This window comes from Sebastes fasciatus, chromosome 15 (assembly GCF_043250625.1).
Source record: "Sebastes fasciatus isolate fSebFas1 chromosome 15, fSebFas1.pri, whole genome shotgun sequence".
NCBI lineage: Eukaryota > Metazoa > Chordata > Actinopteri > Perciformes > Sebastidae > Sebastes > Sebastes fasciatus.
In genome coordinates, this window is record NC_133809.1 from 20,887,610 (window position 1) to 20,915,528 (window position 27,919).

At 39.2% G+C, this 27,919-nt stretch overlaps 2 protein-coding genes across 11 annotated transcripts in view; both read right to left on the minus strand.

The window, feature by feature from the left end:
• Window positions 1–128: 128 nt before the first annotated feature.
• Window positions 129–4,698, minus strand: cln8 (CLN8 transmembrane ER and ERGIC protein). 4 transcript variants are annotated; one of them, XR_012597224.1, is made up of 4 exons: window positions 4,567–4,698; window positions 2,940–3,583; window positions 1,649–2,542; window positions 129–1,595 (listed from the first exon to the last, which is right to left on the minus strand). XR_012597224.1 is itself a non-coding variant. In XM_074660276.1 (3 exons), exons 2-3 carry the CDS (start codon window positions 3,480–3,482, stop codon window positions 2,210–2,212), a joined length of 876 nt encoding a protein of 291 aa, XP_074516377.1. In that variant the 5' UTR covers window positions 3,483–3,583; window positions 4,567–4,698; the 3' UTR covers window positions 129–2,209. The 4 variants fall into 4 exon arrangements, 2 of the variants coding, with proteins under 2 accessions (XP_074516377.1, XP_074516378.1); XR_012597225.1 differs by having other exon boundaries at window positions 2,940–3,577; window positions 4,567–4,694; XM_074660276.1 differs by having other exon boundaries at window positions 129–2,542.
• Window positions 4,699–13,320: 8,622 nt separating this feature from the next.
• dlgap2a (discs, large (Drosophila) homolog-associated protein 2a) overlaps window positions 13,321–27,919 on the minus strand; it is a 204,586-nt gene continuing 189,987 nt past the window's right edge. For all 7 annotated transcript variants that reach the window (XM_074660144.1, XM_074660151.1, XM_074660145.1 and 4 more), the window contains 5 exons: window positions 23,824–23,912; window positions 23,257–23,696; window positions 23,012–23,103; window positions 17,102–17,254; window positions 13,321–15,851 (listed from right to left, as the gene is read on the minus strand). In XM_074660144.1, the coding sequence (XP_074516245.1) occupies window positions 15,645–15,851; window positions 17,102–17,254; window positions 23,012–23,103; window positions 23,257–23,696; window positions 23,824–23,912 (981 nt within the window). In that variant the 3' untranslated portion in view covers window positions 13,321–15,644. The remainder of the gene's footprint in view (window positions 15,852–17,101; window positions 17,255–23,011; window positions 23,104–23,256; window positions 23,697–23,823; window positions 23,913–27,919) is intronic.

A 27,919-nucleotide genomic window follows, 5' to 3' on the forward strand; every position in this document is an offset into this window, starting at 1 on the left:
AAACTCAGATATCTGGTCAATAAACTAGCACATATTAAAGAAATAATTTCTCCTATTCTGCCACCTAGAGGCAGGTGCTCTACTGCACAGCTTTAACACATTCTCAACATAACCAAAAGACACAATACTGTATGAGAGCAAACATTTTATTTTGTTACTCATATTGATGCATTTCCCAACACAATCATGATGTTAAACCTTAGATCTTACAGGGAATCCTCCACCCATTCCATAATTCTATGCTGTCATAACAAATCAAACACTATCTGATATTAGTATTTTTTAGTAATAATATAGTCAGATGTAAAGTTAGAGGATAAAGAATTATTGTCATATTTGTTTATAAATTAACTGATGAAAATACTTTTAAAATGTCATAAATAATTTTGCTTTATTGTGTCAATTCAGTCACTGAGGTTGTACCATGTAAACAAAAGAACAAAACAATCCACTCAACGGGACAAAGTGTATCTTCGTCTCAGTCAGTCGAACGCCGGTTTTGTGAGGCAGGTTACAGTTATGTGGATAATGTTGATGAGTAAAACTCAGCTTTATACTTTGAGTCAGCCCTCAGGCCCAACTCAAAGTGTTGCATAATATCCTCAAGATGTTAAGCTAGATTAATTAATACTAATGGTAAAAGTCTAGAACAAAATTACATATGAGCTACAATGCTGTTAAAGCCAAAACACTGAGAAGTGTGATAAATTGCAAAGGATCTGAAAGTTTGCATCAGAGTGACAATTCAACAAAACTACTGATGCCAGATATGAAACAATGGACAAACCCAACACACAATGCCAAGGCGTCCAGTACAATGAGGCCATTGTGTGAAAAACACAGCACAAAAAATGTTATTGAAATTTTGAAGGTTGCTTAAGTAGAAATAAAACTTTGACTTATAATAATAAAGCATCATGATCAACAGGTTGTTTGGTTAATCTCTATCAACACAGCTTCCGTTTTGTCACATTACATCTCTATTTTGGACATAAGAGCCTCTATGGAGTGGATCAGTCCTGCGCTTTCTTCCACAAATAAAAGATTGTGTTCCAACGCCTTTTCTGTCATGACCATGATAAATATTTCCCTCTCTACTGAGAGGATTCACAGGCCAAAAACACCAATGTGACTCACGAATGGACTGATCCAATTGTCCACTTAGCGTGCAATAGCTCCAATGACTAACCTACAGATCCTCAATCTTTAAACTTTAACCAAGTTTCCTGCTGAACAACTACGTCTGTTATAAACGCACCACTGGAGCCGTGTATGACAAAGGCCACATTCTTAATGTGACTTCACTACTGGGATGTTTGAGGACTACTGAGAATAAGTATAACCTCTCCTGTCGTGTCCCCACACAACATGTTACTAGGCTTCTTTTACTTCATAAATGAAATCAACTGTACTTCACTGTCAGTAGCAACACACCAAAAGCAGCTGTGGGTACACAAAGATATATATAGTACCAAACCTCCTCAAGCATTACAGGATGTACGTCTTTAAATACTGTAGGTGTAGAGTTACTGAAAAGTATTAAGACTCCTCTCTATAGGGTTATTTTTTCTGATAAACAAGATATTAATTTGTAAGTTTGTGCTCCTGAATGGCTCTTGTAAGAAGCGCTGTCTTGTGTTTTTTCTATTGTGAATAAATAACCAATCCTATGACGGGTACACTGGACATTTCACAACACAGTGTCCTGAAGGTGATGCAGACAAGCAGGGTCCCTTTCCACTGCCCTACACAACCGAACTTTTTAAAAGCTAAGCTAAAATAATCTAATATGAAAGTAAAAACCTGGGGGATGACAACAGAGTAAACTTTTTACTTAAACACGATTAACCTGTTTGGGTTTTCAGCAAAGTTCACTTATAGCGCAAGGGAAAAGTCCACCATGTTTCTACAGACAAACCAAACACTGGCTCTAGATAGAGCAACTCACGTATTCGTGTCGATCTCCGTAGTTCTCCTAAACGCTTGGCACATGGGAGAGGTTTTAGCGGTTGCAAACTGCAACCTCACCATTAGATACCGCCAGATCCTACACACCTTTAATGCGTATAAAAGTTTTAATAAAATAAACCTTAACAATACCCATCTCACTATCATCACTCTAAAAGTAACTTCACGGATCCAATAGAAAAATTTAAAAAAGAAAAAGCTATCGCATCTTTCAGATAGTAAATGTCCTCCTTGGTACCACTCAGCTGGCGTGGGGTTTGACAGAAACCTCAGACTGACCCCCTGCGGCGCCATTTAGCGGTGCCGGCTTGTTTTCAAAGTTCCAGTCCACAGGATTAAGCAGCTGCATGGTCTTCTTGTGCGTCCAGATGGGGTTGATGATAAATGTGAGCAGCGCGAGGCCAACGAAGAAGATCAGGAGAGGGGGAAGGGGAAGGGGTGCTACGGTGCTGAGCTCTCCCCAATGGGTCAAGGATACCCACCACATGTAGTAGGTGAGCACCATGCGACAGTGGAATGTGTGGATCATCACCCACTGGTTGGCTCTCCAAAACAGGGTGCGTGCCCAGCCAGCCTGTCAGGGAGGAAGAAAGATGGAGAGAGGAAATTATGCAAATTTCGTGCTTTTTATTTTACAATAATGTCAAATTCACATCCTTGTAACTTATGTGTACTGAAATTGAATCTGTGAGACAGAGGAACAGAGGAACAGAGAAAGTTTTGGTACTGGCTCAATCTTTTTTTATAGAACTTCCTCTTTCTAAGAATGTTAACCCTTATCTGTTTTGGCAATCTCAAGGTGCACAAGACCAAAGAGGAAATGAAACCATGTGACACTTCCAGTAATTTCTGCAGTAGTTGACAAGTCTGTAAGAAAAAGGGTTTGGAAATAACTTCTCATAAGAAACAAATGTGATGCGTGATAGAAGCCATGTGTGTGGAGCAAAGTGATTCACAAATACACCACCTACCTTCAGTAACATCCAGGATATACAGGTGAATGGCGTGCTCATCTCCAGCAGCAGCGTAACCATCGACAGGAAGTGGCCCAGGGAATCCCACACTACTGCTGATGCATATCCCGTCAGGGCAAAGAAATGGTGCGTGGCCAGCGGGAGGTCAAATGACCGAAATACAACACTGGAGGTGTGAAGTGCCACATTCTCAAACACAAAGAAACCTGTGGCTGTGAGGACATTGAACCACGACCAGTCTTCTTGTCCCCTCACTCTGTCTCTGGTTAACGCCGAGTCCTCAGTCAGGGCTCGGAGACCGGCTATAATACTCTGGATGCCGAACACTGCCCGAGTCGCTGCGAGGTTCCAGAAAACCTTCTCCTTAGCTATCAGGGAGTTGTAGGTGCGGCACAATGCCACAGACAGGAGGTGGGAGAGGAGGAATATTCCTGCATAGAAGCTAAAGCCCAGGCCAATGAGCTGAAGGCGGTAGTCCCATTTGAAGTACTCTGCACTGGGCTGCGGAAGAGGGCTGGTCTGCTGGTCAGGAGGATCCATGGTGTTTGAGGGTAGGATGCTAGAGGTCAAGCTGAGGAGCAGGTGGGACTTTAAGAAGGGGCTGGTAGGTGCATGATGTTGATTCACAACACTCACTGTATCTGAAAGGCCAAAAACATAATCAAGGACAGCACTCATCCAGGACACAACCTGTTTAAGCTCCGGCCATCTAGGCAGGCGCTTCAGATCAATCCGCACACGCACAAACAGACTTAAAAACAGCTTTTTCCCCAACTTCCATAAACCTCCTGAACTCTGACGTCTCCTCTGTCTGAGTTGAACACGTGCAATGTAAATGTGCAATAACACATTGGTCACTTTTACAATGTAAATACTGTAAATCTACTGTTACGGATATGTGCAATAACATGCTGATCAAGCTGTGCAATATTTATATGATGCTGTGCAATAATTATATAATTATCTGACAGACACTTTGTACAATAATCTGGCAAAACTGTAATCTCATCAATATACATATTGTATTTTTATATTTTATATTGTATTATCTTTTATATTTTGATATTTATATTGCACTATCTCTTCTTTTATTGTATTATCTTTTCATTAGCACCTATGGGATTGTCTCAATCTAATTTCGTTGTACTGCACAATGACAATAAAGGGCTTGAATCTTGAATGATGTGTTGCTACCTACAAAACAACTGAAAGCTGCAGAAGGAAAGAGACAGCACATCATCCACTAAAAACACATTTTAAATACATTACTATAGCTACAAACTAACAAGGTGTACCCAGGCTCCATTAAGTTCAAAACAACTTTGTTTTCAGCTTTAAAGGACCTTGAGAGTGCACCATGAACAGGTAACTAAGTTATGAGTTATTGTAGTAACAACAACAACAAAACAAAGATTCGACACCAAATAAAAAGCATCATTTTATCCATTTAAAGCCAAGTCTAGCTGTTATGTTCAAGTCCTTTGAAAACATGTTGAATTAGAGTCACATTCAACCTCAACTCACAGGAACTGTGTTGTAAAGTCAGCACAACAACAACAACCACGACAGTAGGTGTTGTTAGCCTTACTAGCTAACGACATACTAAGGCGTCAGGAATGCTTACCTTACCACAGACTAGTCAGCAGGACATCATTGTCGTATGTACCGCACAGATGAAGTGTTTCCACTGAACACGGTGTCCCGGTGCTGTGCCTGTGCTGTGCTTGTGTTGGTGTGTGTGTGTGTGTGTGTGTGTAGTTTGCACAATCGTATCATACGACTTCAATTTGGTCATATGACCTCCAAACAGGAAGTGACGCCCACTTGTTCCGGACATCCCATTGGTCAATGCCGCTCTGAAGCCTTGGTAGGTAGTGTCCCATCCTATTGGTTACTGCCTGGCTCGTTGGTTATAATGTATAAAGTGTGGTTTGGGTCTGTCATATAGTTTCATATCTCAAGTGCAACTACTTTTGTTTCCATTTTATTTATTACATCTACCTTACCTATTTTACAAGTGCAATTACCTCTGTTTACATTACATCTATTTTTATATTTTATACTTCTAGTGTAACACTTCTGTTTATATTTATTTATTACATGTACTTTACCTGTTTTTATTTGCTTTATAAATGTGTATGTTTTACCTGTTATATGTTTTATCTGCCTTGTTTAGTCTTGTCAAGTATTTGTTTTAAAGCACTGACCAGAAGTGGCAACTGTGAATCTTGTTGTATTTAATATGATGACAATAAAGCTTTCTATTCTACAAATATGTGCACCAAAGTTAGTAGACCTACCTCATGGATGATAATGTAGTTGTTTTGCTTTGAGGGGGAAGTGTGTAGGCTGATAAGAAAAATACATGTTTACATGTTTTAAGATAAGATAAGGTATTCCTTTATTAGTCCCGCAGAGGGGAAATTTGCAGTGTACAGCAGCAAAGGGGATAGTGCAAAAAACAAGATGCATCAGCTAACACAGTTAAACAGAGCAGAACAGAACACAATATGAACCATTTAAATAGAAGGAAGTATTAAAATAGGAGCAGTATATACAGTATTGACAATAAACAGACTATTAACAAAATTGCAGAAGTGGAAAATGATATTGCACAGTGAGAATGAAATGAAATTCCACCTGAAAATATCAGGTTATTGTCAGTTTTTGATGTGTAATTGTAAGTGGTCTACTGGGAACAGTGCTGGTTGTGGAGTCTGACAGCTGCAGGAAGGAAGGACCTGCGATAGATAGCGCTCCTTCACACACTTTGGGTGGAGCGGCCTGTCGCTGAAGGAGCTCTCCAGTGTTGAGATGGTGTCCTGCATGGGGTGGGAGTCATTCTCCATCATGGATGACAGCTTCGCCATCATCCTCCTCTCTCCCACCACCTCCACTGTGTCGAGGGGGCACATATAACACATACTGGTATTCACCCATGATTATTTATAGCTACTATAATACAATGTAAAAAGAAAGTGAAAGAAACGCTTCAATAGATCTGAACTGAAGGGGGTAACTTATCTATCTTAGCATTTGATTTTATTGTAACATATACAGTATGTGATTACGTGGTGAACATATTGTAAAAGCAATATTTAATTATTACAGGTTGTGCAACAAAAAAAAACCTAGATTCAATTTCCAACCTTTTTTGTGCAGTTTTGCAGGAGACGGTGCAGCTTACCCTTGCATGCACTGAGCGAGAAGCAAGGTCCACCCTTGGCAGGTTGCCATAGTGATAACACAGATTCACACAGACAGATAACTGTCGATAACTACATATATAGACTAACTGTTGGAGGAAATCCACAGAGACAAAAGGACAACATGTAGACTCCACACACAAAAGGAGATGGTAGAAACCACAATCCTATAGCTGCTTAACACACCATCCGATAAAAACATCTGGCCTGCAGCTGCTGGTGAGATTATGCTACCGATATATGATAGTCAGTTATCAGAGGCACAGTATCTGCAAGGTTTAAGTGATCTGCTTTCCACTGAAGAAGTTTTGTGGTCCCAGCTACAGCACTTCACCTCCCACAACTACAATAACCAACGAATGTTGATAAGGTCTCCCAGTCCTTCAAGTTGTTGAATATCTGTTAGCATTATATCAAAGTCTTGAACTGAACTGATTAATCCTCTTGGAGGAATAGTAAAAAGTAAAGAAAAGACAGCGGCTGCGTTTGATATAACTACTTTGAGATAAATCATGTCATAATAATCCCAGCGATATATCTGATCAAATATTTAAGTCAAATTGAATCTTGATTTCTTTTTTTTTGGTAATAAAGGAAGAAATGTGTAGTGAGAAATCCAACTGTGACATCTGTTAATTGAACAACCCATGAATATCTTTCTTTGTCCAACAGGGGGAGATCTTGCCTTGTATTTGTGAAATTGTTTGAGAGAGTGCAGAGAAGGGGTTGACTTCTATAAAGTTTTTAATGGAAATGACCTAACCCCATACTTAATGAATGACTGCTGACATCGCCAATATGAACATATTAACTACAAGAACAGATAAAACCAATTAGAAGTTTTATTGAAATGAAAAAGCATAAAGCAGTATCATTTTTTAATAACATACTATTAAAGGATTGGCAGCTTCCTGACCCTAGCTGCAGGGTGGGAGAAATTACAGCTTTTTGTTTGCATGACAAAGACCTTAAACCTGAGAAGAGGTCTAATCAGACAGGATAATTGAAAAAGCCTGTGTGCCGGGTCTTTTAGACTAATGATTTAGAAGTGTTGATGTTTTGAAGTTTAAAGCACAGTCCTGATGCACTGTAGCAGTCATCATATTCTTGCAAACATCCCTACAACCCGTAGAAGTGTAAGTATAGAAGCACTGAAAAACTTGAAATCTGCGGTGACATCCGACATGGTTATTTTTCGGCTACACCACTAAAATCAACATGCTACAGTGCATTAAACTTGACAATGGCATGTATGGTAAACCTGTCTGTTATCATCATGAAATATATTGCCTAAGACTATTCACAACCAGCTCTCTACATGTCTTGATCTGCAACAATTTGCCACTCAGGCCATATTTTCATGTGCATCTTCTCTAAGAATTCCTACTATGTCAGATTTAATCACTGTGGTGTGTCTTTTAAAAGAGCAGTGTGTAGGATTTGGTGGCATCTAGTGGTGTGTTTGCAGATTGCAACCAACAGAGTACCCCTCTGCTCACTCCTCCCTTTCCAAGACTGTCGTAATGTGAGCCACTGAGTGCAAAACCGGGGTAACGCCGTTAGCTTTGCTCAGAGGCCGTCCTTACCATAATAACACTACTTTATGGCTGGCGGTTTTACACTCTGCGGCTCATGTTTCCGCAGTTTCACAAGCGTGTCGGAGAACCACGGTGGCTTTAAGGTAACATAAAAAAGCAAAAAGCTCTATCTAGAGCCAGTGTTTATTTGATCCGTTCTGGGCTACTGTAGAAACATGGCAGACTCCGTTAAAAGGACCCGCTCCCTATGTAGATACGAAGGGCTCACACAAAGCTAACGAAAACACAATAATTCAGGTGATGATGCACTAGTAAAAACATAGTTATGAATATTACAGTATATTCCATTTCTGCTAATAGATCACCTGAAATGTTACACACTGTTCCTTTAATCCTAATAAAATGTCTTTGAACAATGTTATTTTGGATAGGGAGGATATGATCTGTATATTTCTTTTCAATATTTTGTTCCGTCACAGTCAAAGATGAGTGAATTCTGATTAATTTCGGTGGCTCTATGAAAAATAAATAAATACTAAGTGATATGTCTTGTTTTTATTTGTATTACTATATTAAGTAATATTATATTCTAACCATGATATAAATGCCAAATCGCTGGAGACCATCCTGACTCACTTTACCAAGAACAGTAAAAGATAATTTTCTTTGACAGATGATTCAGAGCTGCTCTTCATCTTTATTTCATTGCTATTTTGGTTAGCGAGATATAAAATGCATGAAATGTCAAGAACAGTTTGATAAATTCATTGAGGTTTCCTGGTGTGAGCCGAAATACTGCCATCGGGAATACTGTTGTTATTAGGACAAGCATCGGATAGCTGAATAATGTAGTTAGGTGTCTGACAATACAAAATAAAATCTTCAGTAAGTTTTATGTAAATTCATGTCACTAATTTTAATATTTGAACTCTAATTGGCACAGTAGCGAGAGTGCACTACAGTCTGATTTTTCAAAGTAAACAGGCACCACACAGACACATTTTTCCAAACTTTTTCTTCAAAAATTTAATTGCAGAATTATTTACACTGGATGATCTCAGCAATGATCAAACTACTCAAAGAGGCAAAAATCTTTCAATAGCTCAGCTAAGAAAGAGTGGAGAGAAATGCATATGTTATTGCAAACTATACTCAAATAATACAAAAAAATAAACCAATGATACGTTAACTTGCACTGAAATAACACACAGAGAAATGCATATGTGATCGACTTAAATAAATAAATACATATCAGTGGGACAGTGTCATAATTTACTAACTCTCTAAAATTAATAAATAAGCCTACATTCAGAATCAGTATTTCGCATGCCATCATATCAGCTTATAAAAGAACCATAACAAAGTAAAAATGACAACAAAACATGAGCAAATGCAGAAAATAGTTATGTTTCAATGAAGCATATATTATATATTTATATATCTATATATATTTCTTTACAAATAATGAATATTTGGCATTATATTCATCCTCACTATAGATATGATATACAAGAGATGAAAATAGTTTTAGCTAAACGACTACCTTTTTCATTTTTATCTAGTAATTATAGAGTGGTTTCACATTCCAAGTTCAAGGAAGTGTTGTATCTCAGTGAGTCTGACGCTCTTTCCACGTTGGCATGGATACGAAAAAAGTCCCCTTGAAATAGTTCACATCACGGGGTCTAGAGTTCAAAGCAGACAGTAGACAGTCGTACCAGAGGTGAGGCCACAGATGTCGAGATACGAGCTGAAATGATAGAAATATGCAACTGGGAATGAGAAAAGGTATAGGCGATGGCAGGAATGGTTTGGTGAAGGATAATGTGGCTGTGTAGAGTAATGATTTTACAGTGTGCTGGATAAGTCAAAAAAGATGGCACTTGTAGTTAATTGCTGCCCTCATGACATTAAATGTGACACTGGTGCAATTTTCTGCCCTTGGGGTTTTTCACAAGATTTTGGTGGGTGACTAGCTGTTAAATTACCATAATTTCACCACAGTGGAATCACAGTCACCGTTGAATCCTCACAGTATCACATGCACACCACACAAGCGTACGTCAACCGAAGGGGTCCAACATAAAACACGAACTGATATAAGTTTTAAGGACATACACGATCACTTAATAACAGGAGGCCCTAACCCTAACCCTTACAGCTGTTCATGCTGCACCCGGTTTGATTGTTATCAGGCCATTAAATATGCATTAGTCTCTATAGTCTCTATAAGAACCATAGATGTGGGTCAGTAGGGGCCTACAAAGCCTACTACATAGTAAAAGTGAAAGCAAAACTTAAAAGCAACACGTTCTAACACGTTGTATGACTGAATGAAACGTTACATTTTTAACACTTCTTTAGATTTAGACATCTAAACTATAACTTCTTTAGGTTTAAGCAACAAATGCACTTAGTTAAATTTAGGGAAAACATTGTGTTCTGGCTTAAAATAACAATGTTCCAAAAGTGTAAGTGAAACTTACCCTTACAAAAAAGAAGTTTATTAAAGTGTGCTATTAGTATAGTTCTTTAAACTTAAAATAAGAGAGTATGCTTTCAGTTTACTTTTTATGTACTTATCAGAGATACACTTAACAAAATTATACTTAGGTATACTTGGCTCATACCGACAAGTATACAGAAAAGTCTAAGTGTATTTAGCAAGTATACAAAAAGGTCCAAGTATACTGGGCTTATTCTGAAAAGTTTACAGCAAAGTATAAGTATATTTGGCTAAGTACTATAAGTTCACTTAAAGAAAACGTACAAGTATACTTGCAGTAAGAGAGAGTATACTTTAAAGTGTACTTTCATAAACTAAAAAGTGGGCTACAAGTATAAAACTAGTAAACTAACAGTATACCTATAAGTTCACTTGTAGTATAGTTCATACTATAGTTGCAGTACAAAATACAACTAAGATGTAAACTAGTTGTGTACTCAAAGTGTACTACTCTTACATTTAAAGTATACTTAAAAGTATACCTTTATAAACTAAAAAATGGGCCAAATTAGTCCCAAGAAGTATTAGTATTATTAAGTAGTACACCTACAAGTATACTACTACTACATTGATATTAGTATACTTATTACAAAAAGTATACTTCGGATTATACTTGAACTATACTTAAGTTTACTTCATAAAATAAACTTGAAGTATACTTCTTTTTTATAAGGGTAACGCTTCCACTTCTACTACGGTCGCCAGAGGTCACTGTCGTGTTCTTTTATACTTTCTTTCGGTGATCTACCATGTGAATAGATGATAAAACCTACTGTTGGGTATGGTAGGCCCCTATTGACCCACATCTATGGGGCTTAAAGCGACTGATAACGCCTATTTAATAGCCTGACAGTCTAATGGGCTGTCATGTGTGTTCATACCAATTTGGACAAAAGAAAAAGTTTAAAAACTTTTCATAGATGGACAATTATTTTTACTGGGAGACAAACTTGACCCAGCCATTAGAGCAGAGCGATTTTGTTCATAGTTTAGAAAATGACTCGGAGAGAGTCTCAGGAGTACCAAGGTAATATCTTATTCTCCAAAAGGGAATGGTTCTGCAAGCCCAGTTCTTACCTCTGACTGTAGCTGTAAATTGACTAAAGCCTGTGTCTATATTGCACAAATCCTGTGCAACATTTTTTCTGTTCCCTTGTGACTTCTGAAACTGATTCCGCCATACAATTTGAAATGGTTTGGTCTCATTGCAATTATGCGAATGCCTCTTGGAGGAGCAAGAGATATATGCTTTAAACCGAATCAAGGTGGCGGATACACTTAATTTATTTCACAGCCCTGATCCCTTTGCATAAAGGAGAAACCCCTCTGTTGTTTCAATGACAGCCTCCAGTGAAACTAGCCGAGCACAGATTGACAGAAATACATGTGGTGCTGATGCTTAAGTTCTACAGCATAGCCCACTATTCAGCAATACATTTATCAACACAAGCTTTGAAGGGCCTTGGAGGCTGCTTGCTTGATCTCGCCAAGGACCCGAAATCTTACATAAGCTGCTTTGCTTAGTCAAAGGCAGGCTGAAAAATACCCAGCGCAGCGCCTAAGCGATCGTCACAGAGCAGCCTTCCAGCTACACAACAGCATACAACACCAGCAGTTTGGGGCTCAGCGCGGAGCTCTCGTCTCCTCTAAGCCAGCATATGTCAGGCCGAGTCTGTCTCTCTCCCGTCTGCCTGCCACTGTGGCAACAGCAGGGGAACGTCTCTGCTCTGCCAACTGCCTGGCATCACACAACCAGACGCTTTCCAGAAAAACCCACTGTCACACTGTTAAAGGTCCCTGCCTCTGCAATGAAAAAACAGCAGAATTATAGACCGGTGTGCTTTTAAAGAAATGCCTAATCTAACACTCAGCCTTGGGCTATAAAAAGCCCAATCTTTAATTGAAGTATTGCACGGCATGTTTGAAACACTGTCACTCTACCGCTGACTTTGGTTACTTGGTGATTTGTTGGACTGAGTATACTTTTTAGCTCTCTGAAATGTATTGTCTGAGCTCTGCTACACGTATTTATGACAACTAAAATATGTCTACAGTGACAGGATGGGTAAACACATCTATACTTGGAGTCATGATGGGCTGAGAGCCTATAAGAGTCCTGCATATGGTTAAAAAAATGTGGATTGTATTTCATAAAAAATACAATATGTAGCACAAAAACGTAAATTATATGTTATAGTATGGCATCCAAAATATGTTTCAACAGAGTGCCGATGACTATGGGACAATGTGTGTGTGTGTGTGAGAGACATGCAGGTCAGGCCACAGTTGGGTAGTAATAGTGAAATCAAGCCACACTGACCCCAGATTCACCCTGTCTTTTCTGAATGTGTCAGCACTGCGCTACAAAAACAAGATACACTCACACATATCAACAAAACACACATACCGGTACTCACAAAATATTCAAATCCAGATAAATGTACTTCTTCGTTGTCACTGCCATATAATAAATCTCTGTGGTCCTACCCATAATGGCACACTGGCACAATCACTCAACCAAAAAGTCACAAAAAAATAGATTTTGATGTGATCAGCCGACAGCGCATGTGTTGCATTGATTGTTTGTTTAGTACTGTATTTATTAAATAAAAAGCAGCACCGTTTAGTTGGTTGATTATCCAACCTTTTTACCAATAGACTTCAGTGTTTAGGTCAGTGATTTGAATATGAAATTGGCAACACAATTAAGACTGATGTTCTGGCACCAAAGTTTGATAATAAAAGAGCAGAAGAACTTTAGCTTTTGCTCAAAATGAGTTTACTATATGAGAAATTTACTTAGAACTACCTGGAAGTAAATTCTATGACCACTAGAGACTCTTATTCAAGGCCCTGTCACTTATGTTTTCAACTTTCACATCACATACCATGAATCGGGTTGCACCAGCTCTTCATGAATCCATCGTTAAGTTTGTGTGTAAATCCTTAAATTCTTAGTATCTACCAGCTACTTTCAAATTAGTGATTTACTAAATCGGGTTGCACCATAAAAAGATTGTGCTAGCAAGCAAGAGTAAATCAAGAGTATTCACGCAGTTTTGAAAAAGCTGGAAACATCTGATTATGCTAACGGTCATTTAGCCTTCAAAATAGTTGGAAATATCCGATTATGCTAACGGTCATTTAGCCTCCAAAATAGTTGGAAATATCCGATTATGCTAACGGTCATTTAGCCTTCAAAATAGTTGGAAATATCCGATTATGCTAACGGTCATTTAGCCTTCAAAATAGTTGGAAATATCCGATTATGCTAACGGTCATTTTGACTCCAAAATAGTTGGAAATATCTGATTATGCTAACGGTCATTTAGCCTCCGAAAGAGTTGGAAATATCCGATTATGCTAACGGTCATTTAGCCTTCAAAATAGTTGGAAATATCCGATTATGCTAACGGTCATTTTGACTCCAAAATAGTTGGAAATATCTGATTATGCTAACGGTCATTTAGCCTCCGAAAGAGTTGGAAATATCTGATTATGCAAGCAAACCGTTATGTAATTTGAGGTGTGTCGTGCTATTTTCACGAAAAGTAATGAAAAATCTTTACAGATTTTTCATTATTGAAAGACATTTTGATCCACTGTCGGGTCTGACATGCCAACCATATGAACTCTTTAACTCCTCAATCTCTTGCTATATATTAGCAAACTAACGTTAGTTTTGTCAATTGGTTCAGTTAGCTAGGTAACAGGTAGCCTGTAACATGTGTAACTATTTCACGGTCAACCCGTTTTAATTTAATGTAGAAATCTCCACTTAGCATTAAAAATATATTTTTTAAGAAAACTAAATGTTGTTGAAGAGCTGGTGCAATTGGTACATCTCAAATTTGTGATGGGAATCAAAGGCAAATAATAATATCTCACTGTGACAAAATATCCCACACTGGTCTGCACAGCCACAGACAGTTACTGTAATATCCTATTCCTCATGTATTTCCTTTCAACAGACTTGTGAAGTTTTAGTTATTCGAGACTTGCATCCCTCTGGAATGCCGTTGCCCCACTTTTGTTTCATTATTTCTCATCTTTTCCTAGAGGGAGTGAATGCAGTTAAGATACTGCTTTCAACAAGACTTTCAACAACATAGAACTTTTCAAGAAACATGAAGATTGCAAATCACTTCTTGGATTAATGAAACTCGTATGCAGATATTTTGTTTGTGTTTTGGCAGTTTTTCTATCACTCCTCATTAACCGTGGCTGAGGGCGCTACTTGAAAGGGCCTGAGAGAAGTTCATTAGATGAAAACACAGCAGTGTGGTTTTGCATGTGCGTGTGATCAAGCCACTGTATGTATGTATGCAACAAATCTAGATTTGTCAAAAGCAATAGAGAGGGGCAGGCAAGAAGTGAACATGAGGGAAAACAAATTTACAAGATGAATATTCTTCCCGCTCACAATTCAAAAATACAACAGTACTATTGTGAACTTGGGTATGTACATTTCCCTTGGAAATAGAGAGAATTGTAATAAGTGCATAAGTGCATTTGTCTACACATTTTGATCTAAAGAGTTACACAAACCTTCATAGTTTTTTTTTCTACTGCATTGACATAATGAAAATGTTGGCACAAGACTTGCATGTTTTCAGCTTCAAGTAAATGTCAATATTTGAAAGTTGGCAACATGAGATATATAGAAAGTTGTTTGAAATGTGCACGTTAATGAGCTGACAGATGTCATTCTTCCACCAATCCAGACCAAGAAAAAACGTTTGACTACAACCAGATTGAGTAGAAAGCTGCATTTTTCAACACTGACCAGTCCAGAGCTTATAAGGGCTGCCTGAATAACCTTGAATGGGTGATCAGTGCCACATGCACATAGTTGAGGTATTTCAAGCATTGGCACTTTTCAAAGTGTTTGAACTTACAACAATTTTGTGATATTAGCTTGTAATTAACATTTATCCCGAAAAAAGACCAGAGAAACAAAAAGAGTCATAATGTAACCTTAAATTATTGAAAAACACTGAAGGGTTACTAACTTTGACCATTTTGGAACAACTTTAAATAAATATAATTTCTCTCATTTTAGCTCAAAGGCCTGGTTGCTGGTAGGTTTTCAAAGCTGCACTTTTTAAATGGCACTTTGCAAATGCTGAAAAACTACACACGTACCCATCCAAGACATTGGATGAGAGAGCTTGTAGGCTGGGTATCATGATCACCAGCAAACCAAGGAGAAACCCAACCAACCCATGTCAGACATACATATCTGCTAACACATATTCTGGCAATGGGAGAAGACGCTTGGCACATCCTACAGACCAATGGTGTTGGCGATGGGCACTGAGGATGGCGATCGAGATCAGACAACAGATGGATAAAGGAAGAGTAGAGAGAGTAGCAGTCTAGAAAAAAGGCTAGTTTTAAAGTTGTTTGAACATGGGAGCAGGGAGACGTGCCGACCCCGGACCCTGTCTTCTCAAAGTCTAGTCTGAGCCTCGGGAATATAGATCTCGATGCTGTCTGCTCGCTCCGAGGCTGAGTTCTGCCGGAAGGAGGCTGCCCGCTTGGCGGCCATGAGCCGCCGACGGGCCTCCTGCCGCCCCCTGTCTGGGAGGTCCAGGGATCTCTCCCTCGTCACCAAACTCCTCTGTCGAATTGTCTTCTTTGGTACGGGAGCTGGTGGCTTTAGAAAGAAAAGAAGATAATTAGGGAGTTGTTTGTACAGCTTTGGTTAGTGCTTCAGTAATTTGTTGGGGGACTACAGTGATCAGAAGACAACAACAAACCCAGCGTTCAAGATTTTGATGCAGCCCTGTTGGCATGTTTTGAGCTGTATCACAAACAAATCTGTGCATTTAAGTTTGCCAAATTTGTCTCAAAAGCCTGGAAAAGAAGGCACGATGGATTATTTAATTAGTACTTCTTCAGATTTTTCCTGTTCCACAAATATTTCTGTCAGTGATTTATGAATATGATGATCTGAAGATTGGACCGTGAAAGATGCTTTAGCTGTTTTTCTATTTCTGGACTTTATAGTTTGAAAATGTGTATGCTGCACTGTGAACCCATGTGTTGTGAACCCATGCGGACTTGGCATAGTAATACGCATGATGCAATAATATGAAATTCATTCATTCATTCTGTTACAACAGTTTTTCATACAGTCCTCTGGAAAAATGATTTTTGCTAAGGGACTGTATGAAAATATAATAAATATAAATATATATATAATAATACAACACCATTGAGTGGGTACAACTTATTACACGGCGTTGTTGAATATCCGAATACCCATTCTGCGGTCTGCTATTTCTTTATAGCAGACCATTGCGATGTATAACCGACCGTTGCTATGGGCGCAGTTCTGATGTCGGACTCTGGCTGACCGTTTTTGTGTAAAATTTTTGATTTCTTAAGTAAGTAGCCGTGTAATGTTTATCGCCCCGTCAGGGATTCTTTCACAGCAATGACCTGTACATTATCCCTTACTTTTTTCGCCAATAAAAAGTGCATGAGAATTTAGGTAGGACTATAGTTTTCATATAGCCACTGAATTACAAATGTGTGGTGTGGATTATTTTTTTTAAATAATAAATATATCTGGGATCAGAAAGTGTTAAAGGACCAAAACATGTAGAAGAACTTCCCAAAGAAGAAAAAATACCCAGTCCCCCCCTTTTCTGCTCCCCGTCCCCTAATAATTTGTGTACAGTCCCTAATCTAAAATTTTCAATCAAGTAAATTTATGTGAAAAAAGAATCAAATTTCTGTCGTTTTTTTACGTCCATCTGTTTTGTTTATGCTTCCACAGGATGTATTTGAATCAGTTACAGTCTTTGAGATTTTATCTGAATCATTATTCAAAATACATGCAACTAAAAATGTAGTAATATCTTCAGACTATCTGGATTCAGTGCCGAACCGATCCCTCACCTTCTTCTCTGGGCTATCTACGGGCCTCCAGTTGTTGTCCTTGATCTGCTGCAGCTGGTCAAACTTCATGGTGACGTCTTCGATGGAGAGCTGCAGCAGGTCCCAGAAACCAGCCAGGTCCTGAGAGGTGGGCCGCGGCATGGCACTGGGGTCCTACGAGGGACGCAGGTGAGAAGAGGTACAGCAAAGATAACATTTACGTCTGTGGTGACATTAAGTACCAGAGCCAGATTGTTGGTTCCATGCCTGGAGTCCAGATAATAAGCACCGTTACGCTTGCACACACACACACACACACACACACACACACACACACACACACACACTGTATACCCTTACCAAAATGAAGTTTATTCAAATGTGCTATTAGTATACTTCTTTTGAATTTAAAATAAGAGAGTATACAGTACGTTCACTTTGCTTTTTATGTATTTATCAGAGATATACTTAACAAAAGTATAATTAAGTATACTTAGCTCAAACTGACAAAAGAATACTTGGCTCGTAGTTGTGGTTACTTTTTGATAGAGTAGTCTATTAAAGTGTGTGAGAGTTTGTAAAAGGATGTTTTGATATGAATTTACTTCAATTCATCAAGTTTTTGGATTATCCTTTCACCGTAGAGACATGCGAGAACAACACATTTTATTATTTTTTTTAATCTCATCACAAATCATCAAGTCAAATAGCAATAGGAGCAAGTATCTTTATGTAATACATAAATCATTGGCTAAGTAATATAAGTTAAAGTATACAACGTATACTTTCATGAACTAAAAAGTAGAGATGCTCACAAGTCATTTTTTGCAAGTCCAGGTCAAATTTCAAGTCTTACATGCAATAGAGTCATGACCAAACTAGTTATTGTACTTCAACTTAGATCCACCAGATGTCCTTATCGCTCATCAAAACAAGCATGAATGTCAATTTTGGTTGAAATGAGGGATAACAACTTGTGATGGAGACCAATGCTGTCTTATTTCCATGAATGAGCTCAGAAATAATAAACTGCCTTTGTCATTCAGTCCTTCTAATCACTCAGTTCCTGCCATGAAAGAACCATCCGATAGAGGAGCGCCTCATTGTCTCTGCAACCGGCCTGCAGGTTTTAATGAGTCATGAGATTCTGTGCTAATGTTAATAATAGAATTTTTAGGTCATTTTAGTCCAACTGTTGGGTTTGGGCTTTTTTCCACCTGCTTAATATGTTTAAAGCTGTTTTGTTACTATAATACACATCAGAAAACATGTGACCTATGACTATGAATGTTACCAGAAAGACTACACCCACCTACGTTACCAAGTCACTTTATATACTTCTCAAGGAAACAAAGTTTATGGGTCACATGGTCTTAATGTTAAGAATAAGGTGTGAGCATTTGCAGCCTAGAATATTTGAGCTGTGGGCTTCCTTTGCCAAAGTTCACCCATCAATAGCTCAACATTAAATATTAAAACTGAGCAATCTTTGCTTTCTATCAAAAATCAAAAGCAAATATTCAGTTGGAAATGGTTTCTCTGAGCAGAGCCAACTTCTTATATATTCTATAACACTGGTGTGAAATACAGCGTTGTCTCAACAATGGTCTCATCATACCACACTGTTTAATTTATTCAGAACCTTTTACACAACATGGCGCTAATAATATCAAACATTTGCTTTGTGTATAGACTATAGACATTTAAGAAGTTTATTATAGAGCTGTTCATGTGTTCCAGATAAATGTTATTAAATCCTTTCAGACCTATTGCACACAATGCTTTTATTATAAACTACTCATGCTTGTAAATGTTCTTCAAAATGATATATCATTTATGGCTTTTGTTTTAGGGTTTATGTCTATCCATAGACGTAATGGTTATAGATATACATGTAGCTTTGCGGCATATTGTTTACAAACAGCATGGTTGCTGTAGTTGTTTGCAAGTAAAGCGGTTGCACGTATTTATTCTTTGCAGAGTTTAAGTCAACCTACTGTTTCAGTTTTTGATTTCTCCCAGCCTGTCTCAAGCCAGCAGAATCTGCAACATAAGCTGTGATGGGCCGCGTCGATTCGATAACCCCAGAGACGTTCCCACACTCGCGCTCACAAATCTCATGACATTTAGATTAGGTGGCTGGTGAAGGGTGCTGCTGTCTAATGGTCCAATAGATTTACAGTATGACGGCAGTGCCTGGTATTATGCTACATTTATGGGTGAGTTATTACATGATTTTTTTAATCCTTTGGTTTCTAGTGGTTCTTTCTGCATTACAATGTGCATTATGTTCTTGCCGCACGACCATGTTTAACAAGAAATATATCAAAGAGATGCAAGATGCTCTCAAAATAGTAATTGATTGAACATTAAAGGGATCATTTTGAAGTGGGGTTGTATGAGGTACTTATTCATAGTCAGTGTATTACCTACAGTAGATGACGGTCGGCATGCCCCCAGTTTGGAGAAGCAGACCGGAGTTACCGCACGGAAGCAAAGCAATGTACTGCTGTAGACGTTTTGCTACCCATGCGATGGGTAGCAAAACGTATTTTAGCCCCCTAAAAGAAAGGCCCACCTAAAAAAATCAATATCAGTTTAAGTGTATTTACAATTTTTTCACCGCCTTACCTTGCTGTCCAACAGCCCTTTCCAAAGGGGAACTGAAGCTGTTGTATCCATCTATGCTCTCACCAAAGCCACCACACTCCATTAAAAAAAACAGTAATTTTACCTCACAGAATATGGGGGTTGCTGGTCTACCACTGCCTCGATGGGTTAGTTAGTTTGTGCTATTGTTTGACTTTGGTGAATCCGAATTAACCAAAGTCACACAATAACACAATCTAACTAACCGATAGATCAGCGGTAGATCAGCAACTCCCGTATTCTGTGAGGTAAAATTACTGTTGTTTTTTTTCAATGGAGTCTGGTTGCTTTGGTGAGAGCATAGATAACAGCCTCAGTTTCCCATCTGTAACATAGACTGTATAGCTGTCTCACAGCAAGGTAAGCCGGCGGAAATAATGTAAATATAGCGTACACTTAAACAGATACTGATTTTTTAGGTGGCTAAAATACGTGTTGCTGCCGGCCCCTTCCACAGCAGTACATTGCTTTGCTTCCATGTGTTAACTCCTGTCTGCTTCTCCAAACTGGGGGCACGCTGACCGTCATCTACAGTAGGTCATACACTGACTAACACTGTAGGTAATACAATGACTAATACACTGACTATGGATAAGTACCTCATACAACCCCACTTTAAAACACCCAAACTATCCCTTTAAACATTCATGATCCTATAAAAGCAAAATGTTATGGCATCACAAAAACAGGCTCAAAATGTGAATGAAAAGCAGACCTTTGATTAAGTCACAAATCATTGAATCGGATGACTTTTTGTGCCAAATTGTGCATCAATATTAAACTGTGTCAGTGAAACTGAGATTAAAGTTTACAGTAACCTCATTTCACTTTACAGTTATTTTTTTGGAAAATCTCCTATGGCCTGACTCAAATCCTCTAAATTTGCATAATATTCCAATAGAGAGCCAACGTTTCACTTTGATATTTTTCATAATATTATGAGATTAGTATAAATCTCCTTTCTACAGCAAAACGCTTTATCAAAATTACTCCAGATTTGAAATATCATAGTGTCCATCATGTAAGGTAAGCCGAGAACAGCACACATTTCTGTTATCTGTAATTACCGAGGGAGAGCCTCAGCACTTCATCAGCTTTATTCTGACCCCTGAACTTGTGATGTTCTGCAAACTGTCTCAGAAGTCTTAAGGCTTCAAATATCCAAAGCTGGTATATTTAGGAGGAGTCAGTGAGTTTTAAGCCCTGACTGTGTAAAGTGTGTGCTTATAATCCTGGAGCTCCTCCCAGAGAAGCACACTGTTTGTCTCTCGTTTAGAGCATCAAGCTTTATGAAAGTTGATTCAGGTCGAGAGAAATTAGACATCTCTTTAAGCTCCTAATTTGTGGGCATTTATCTAACAAACAAAGTAAAATTATAAAGTAAATATTGTTCCATGTTCATTTGTCATGTGGAGAAATGCATCTTTTTGCAATGAAAACTGTGTAAAGGTGTCCTTCAGTGGGACAAAGTAATTTACTTGGTCTAAAACTCTGGTTCAATGTATCTGATCTCCGTGACATTCCCACTCCCCCTGAATGAGCAGTTTCTGCAAGCAACACCATCTCTCATAACTCCGCACCAACTTCATTTGAAATATTGGATACCTACTCAGATCAATAAAAACGAGTTGTGAACAGTGCAAGAAAAATATGAGGCGGAAATCTCTGACCCTGTGTGTGTTCCTGCCCTGGATGAGCAAAGAGTGGCTGGTATCTGGATATTTAGGTTTATTTGAACCCAGATTAGGCTCAGCCTTCTGTTCTTGCATCACTGAAAATACACCCATCCATGCTCATGTATTGTTCATTTCAAAACGTTCAGGTCACATATAAATGTGCTATTGATTCTCAGTGTTGTAGCTTTCCACAATCAGTGATATTCAGGGTGCTTTCATTCAGTTTGTTAGTGCCGGCGCAAGCATTAAATGCGTATTGTTGGAGGAGGTTGGAGAACAAAGGTTGCGAGGACACATAAAGGAGTGTGGGAAGTGTTTCTAATGACAAAAAGTTAATTTCACAGCACAGCCAGTGTTTTTGGACTCTTATGCTTTGTTCACTCTGCAGCGGCGTCATTTTTCTTCGCTCACTTAAAATTCAGATGTGATGTTTTCTGATTTATGCATACAGAAAAAAAAGTCGAATCCAGTCTCATTATTTAAATTCTGATCTGGAGCTTACAAATAAGCTACAAAACTAGATTTGAGCTACATATGACTTGAATGCTAAGTGTTTCTGTGTTGCCATGAAAATAATAAAATCTGACTTTTCTACTAGGACTGAGAAATGATTCATACATTGCAATATGGGAAAAACATGGATAATATATGGGTTTCAATAATGAAAATGGCAGCTGGTTCATTTCGTCCACATTTCTTCCTTTTTTAAAACTTATTTTTCAACCCTTTTACCCTCCATTATTTTTACAGTATGCTTTACCATTCATGGATAATCATACATACATTATGTAGAACTGCATTAACATTTAATGCCCCTAATTGCTCATGATTGTGCGTAATTATGTAGATGTGATGGTATCTGGCAAAAGTATTGGTTCTTTTGTTGTTAATGACAAATAGAAAGTGTGATATGATGAAAATATGGAAGTATTGTCATCTGTAATTACAAAAGACAGTTGGCATACACATCAGTTTGTTTAAGCTAGTGTTAGCATGGGGGACAATGATAAATGTAGTTAGGATGACAAATCAATTCAGATAAATCTTAGAACAAACACACATATGCACACACACTAACCCGCTATCATGCCAAAGTGTGTAATAGATCTGCCTGTCCACCAGAGTCACCAGTGTCAGTGTCATGTTTTATATTAACATGTGTGTATGAAGGTGTAGTACCAGCAGGGGGCAACAAAACCACTCACTTAGGTTGAGGCAACACAACCACTTAGTTAGGTTTAGGAAAAACGTCATGGTTGGCCCTAAAATAAGTACAATATGTATCATGAGTACGGAAAACACGTCACAAACGTCACTGATGTAACTTACAAAAAAGAAGACCAGTCTCGATCACTGGCCTCCTGGTTGAAAGTCCTGTGTTTGTTGGACCCATCCACCTCAGTCTTTCTCACTTTTTATTCTACGTCACTAGCTCTGAGCATAGCATATTTACGCTGATGCATTTAAATTGCACTCAGTACAGACTACCTGGCATACAAATGACACGCCAAAAGCAAAAATGGAGTTTTAATATATGTCAATTCATACGCCTTTTCATGAGACCGGGCTGCACACACACGCACACACTCTTTGATGGGTTTCTTACCAGGTTTTGCTGACACAGCCAGTAGAATTGCTGGAATTTCTGAGACATGAGCAGCTGAGCGCTTCCCACTGCACTTCGGATTTTACCTAGGGCTGAAACAAACACACACACAGCATATCAAGTACAACACATACAGTACAGTGACATACATTCAGTACAGTACATTACAAAATTTTACTTTCAATCTGCCTGCATAAAAGCAGCCTCAAATCGGACATATATGAAGCTTTCAGGACGACACTCACTCTCCTCCGACAAGTCGTTCTCTTCAGCCTCCGCCTCCATCTCCTTACACCAACCCTCAATCCTCTTGGTCTCTGTGTGGAGCAGTTGCATGAACCAGCTCCCATCCCTCCTCAGGGAGGGGGAAGCCCTGCCAGACTCGCCCGACGAGACCGCGTTCTCCCGCGGGGAGGGGGGTTCCAGCTGCCAAGTGGTCTCGCTGGTGGTCTCCCTGGGGCTGGGGGGTTCAGTGGGGGTACGGTAATCCTCGCGGTAGCTGAAGAGCCCCTGGGTACGCACGGTTCGCACCGCCCCGTACTGGGTGGGCGTGCTGGGCTCTGAGTGACGCTGGAAGCCCCCGCCGAACTGCAGGCCCTTGTCCTCCATGGTAGGGAAGCCCTCCAGCTCCATGTCAGCCTGCACACCTGCAGTCACACTGTTGGAGCGTTTGAACCTGCCCTGTCTGAGGTAGAAAGACAAGGATGAATGCACACACACATTTATATACACAGGCCACAAGAACAAATAATGGCAAACTTCAAAGATTGAGGTCTTCTAATGAGCTTAAAATCCCAGAACCATTATCTCACCCTTTATTGGTGTCCTCCACCTGGATCCCCACAGAGTGGTACTCCCGCAAACCTTTGCTTTCAGATTCAGAGTCCGTGGCTGCTTCAACCTAATGTGAAGAAATGATACAAACCAACAGTGCTTCTCATTATGTGAGCCTCCATTCCCCAGTGCTTCTGGGTTTATTGGTTTGGGACTGGACGGAGCACCACAACTGTACACGGCCTGTCAGAAAGTAAACACTGTATGATTTATGGAGGCAGCAAAGGCAACACGACTGAAGAGGTTTCCTGCAGAGGATTTTAGCTTTCTACGGAAGTTAATCTAAAAAATGAGGAAAAGGAGGATGTGCTTTATGTTATATTGCACACTTAATACTGTCTAAAAAAAGGTTGCGAGGTGCGAGCGTGTCCGTCTGTAAAGGCTGTAACGTCAAGCGCCACTTCACCAAAGTCCACAGCAACCTTTCATCGGATTTTCCGGCTGGTAGCAGTCTACGAACAAAGAAGGTAAAGGAGCTGAAAACAACGCTTAAAAGACGACAGTCTCTGTTTACCAAACTGACGAAGAAGGCCAACGCAGCAACAGAAGCTTCGTTTAGTGGCGCACATCCTGACGAAACACAAAAAGCTCTTTGCCTATGGAGGGATTGTAATAGAGGTGATGACTGCAGTGGCTGAAACATTATTAAAGGAGCATAAAAGTAAGACAGAAATGATGTCAGCTATTGCCGATGTACTACTTGGTGCTATGAGTAGCTCTCGGATACTTTAATTTAGTCAAATTAGCTTTCAGAGGAAAAAAAGGTTAGAGACCCCTGATTTAGATCAAACAAAAGCTAAACGGTGAGTGAATATTGGATTTACATTCATCAGGTGGCCAGAAACACAACTTCCATTGAATGCTAATGTTGCTCCATGTCTGCTGGATGTGTAAATAAGCAGCTGTTCACTTTGATATTTCAAAAGTAACACAAATAACTGGCAAAAGAAAAATGCTCAATACCTAAAGTTAGGTATCATGGATTGTCCTTGTCAAGTATCCACAGCTGTGCGACCACACAGTGACAGATAGGGCGGCATTAGTGGATATTATGGGATGGGAATGAAGAGTGACTGATGATGATCCCGCCTGCCCCTGCACGGCTGCGATCCTGATCCAGGAGCCCAGGCTCAGAGCCTCTTTATCGCCGCCTGCACCGCTCCCCGGAGCCCCATGCTTTACTGTCTTTATGGAAACCCTGTCAGTGCTCACCATTTTTTGCCACGCTTTTCTATCTGTCATTGCTTCCATGTTTCTCCAATTGCTCATCTCTTTCCTGTTTAATTTCTTTGCCGTCACTTCTCTCTTTGTCTAGCGTTCACAATTTCCTGTTGGCTTACCGTCAAAATCTTTCCCTTTCTTTTGCTGTCTTAAGCCTTTCTTTGTCTTTTTATCGTCATTTCAGTATTTCTTCTTTAGTGGCCAATGAGTTTTTCACTGTGACTGTACCAGGTCTGCAAATCACAAGTTTGATGATACAGAGTGGCCGGATATTGAGAGAAATGTATGGCTGCTCTCCAGTACTGTGGTTTATGACTAAATACCATAGACTGTATATAAGAAGTGGACGTAGTCACCATGACGTCACCCATTGGCTTGTGGACTGCCGTTTTGAAGCCTCGAGTTCGGCATTTTGGCCGTCACCATCTTGTTTTTTTGCAACCAGAAGTGATACGAGAGGGTGGAGCTAAATTTGAATTTTTAGGCAACCAAAATGTTACAATTAACTTTCATGAACTGAAAACACACTGTGAAAGGGTTTAAGTTGTAAGACGAAAACACGGACAACTCTCCATGGTAGCGAACCTGTCCATCACAAGGTAGCCACGCCCTAAATCATACCCTGCTTTATGGTCTATTTGACTCTAAATGGGACCATCATTTACTAAATGAACATCATGCTGTATTGAAGAAGACTTGAAACTAGCGATTGAGACCATAAACTCATGTTTACAATGTTTACTGAGGTAATAAATCAAGTGAGAAGTAGGGTCATTTTCTCATAGACTTCTATTCAATCGGACCTCTTTTTGCAACCAGATGAGTCTCCCCCTGCTGGCAATTAGAAAGAATGCAAGTTTAAGGCACTTCAGCATTGGCTTCACTTTTCAGACCCGGAGGTTGCCCACTGCCAAATACCTGCAAAACTAATGACATTCCCATCAGCCTCAGATGTACTGTGTTTGGTGCTAATTAGCAAATGTTAGCATTGCTGACCCTAAGTAATGATTCAAAGAGCTGCTAGTGTGGCTAAAAGATACATCTTTGTATATTCCTGAATATCATCGCTGCCTTTTCCACCTGAATGACTGCAAGAGCCATCCATAAATGACCACATGAGGCCTTTAGAGCGTCTGACATTAATAAATCCTCGGCTCAATGTAGTATTATGACTGTGAGAGTGAGTCAAAGCCACTGGTTCAACATAGGGCGTGCTCCTGTTGTGAGGAAATGTCAACCCTACAGTTAGTGAAGAGTGGTCAGTACTAAAGCTGGGCAAGTGACATTTTTGGAGAGCCATTTTGTATTCTGTCAGGCCGTTTGGGAGAAGCTGTTAGCGGGGAGGAAATGATCGTGGAGCTGCTTTCTGAGGTGACCTCCATTACTTTGTGTTAGAAGCAGAGCAAAGTCCACCTCATGAAAAGAGAATGAGTTTCACTGTCCGTGATGGATGAGGACTGAAAGAGGACAAAACATCCAGGAGGCTGTGAGATTTATGTCCAATGGGCTTAACCACCCTGAAGATGTCTCGGTCTACCTACATAGAGATACACACACACACACACACACACACACATCTAAATACACACACACACTGCTCCAGTAATCACAGTCACAACGTCAGCACAGGTGTGGAAACTGTGAGCATCAGCAAAAAGTTGAACAAAGCCACTGTGCCTCTCATCCAAAACACACAAACACCACCTGGTGACATTTTCGCAGCCACTGACTGTGATTAAGGTTAAAAGCTTTGACTTCCCTCCTTATTCAACCTCATTATGGCTCCAATTAAAACTATTTTTGTAAATACATCAATTAGTACTATAGAACACAAACATGTCTCAGCTTTAACAAAAGCGCATCTACAAGGCAGCTATAAAAATGGTCCTCGAGGACGACAGGAAGTCAGTCACCACCACGTCCACAAGGTCAAAAAGGTCAAAGATTAAAGATATGTTGACCTCCTCTGGGATAGGGGTGTCAAAAAAAAGGAAATGGCAAATCAATACAGAGGCAGGCTTATTCAGGTTCATTATACTTCCAGTAGTAGGTGAAGCAGACTGATTGGCCATGTGATATGATGGCGATGCAGCTGAAGCGGTCTGCAATATAGATAAATCAATATTTGCTCCAAAAGTCGCCTGCTGCAACAAATTATTGTCCTCTCCTCTAGTGACTGAAATGGTAGCATCAATAAATTGGCAGGCAACAATATAGTTGCTATATAGAGCATCCCACGCCCACTGTTCATTTTTATTTATTTATCTATTTTCTTTCAATTAATGTTTTGTTTTCAAAAATGTAATTTGTTTGTTAATGATTTCCAATGCATATCTTTAAAACCAATAACATTGGATCATAATCTAACAATCTAATTAAAATAAATAACTCTGAATTAGTATCAGAATAAATAAGAAAATAAGAAAACTTCCAAAGAAATTAATAATAAATTTGTCCCAGTAAAGTAAAGCATTAAAGTTTTATTCCCTAACATGAGCGTCTAAATGCTTCATTAAAGCCTTCGCCATCCTGCAAGGAACACAATTCTGGTGTAGAATTAATAAACTAAAAATGCATTTATTTTTTGTTTAAAAGTAGTCAAAATTAAATATATTTAAAGTATACATTTCTGGATTCTGCCTACCAAAAAATCAACCACATTTATGCTTTGAACTCTTCCTCCACCAGGTTGATAAAATACCAACATTCCCAGAAAAAAAACTGAAGTTGTGAACTCCCTAATATTATGATGTTCTGGTAATCAATGTTGTTGCCAGGCAAAAGCTGCCCTTTCCACATGTTTGTCCCTCTTGCATGTTTCTGTAAATATGGACCTTCACTGCACCTGCATTG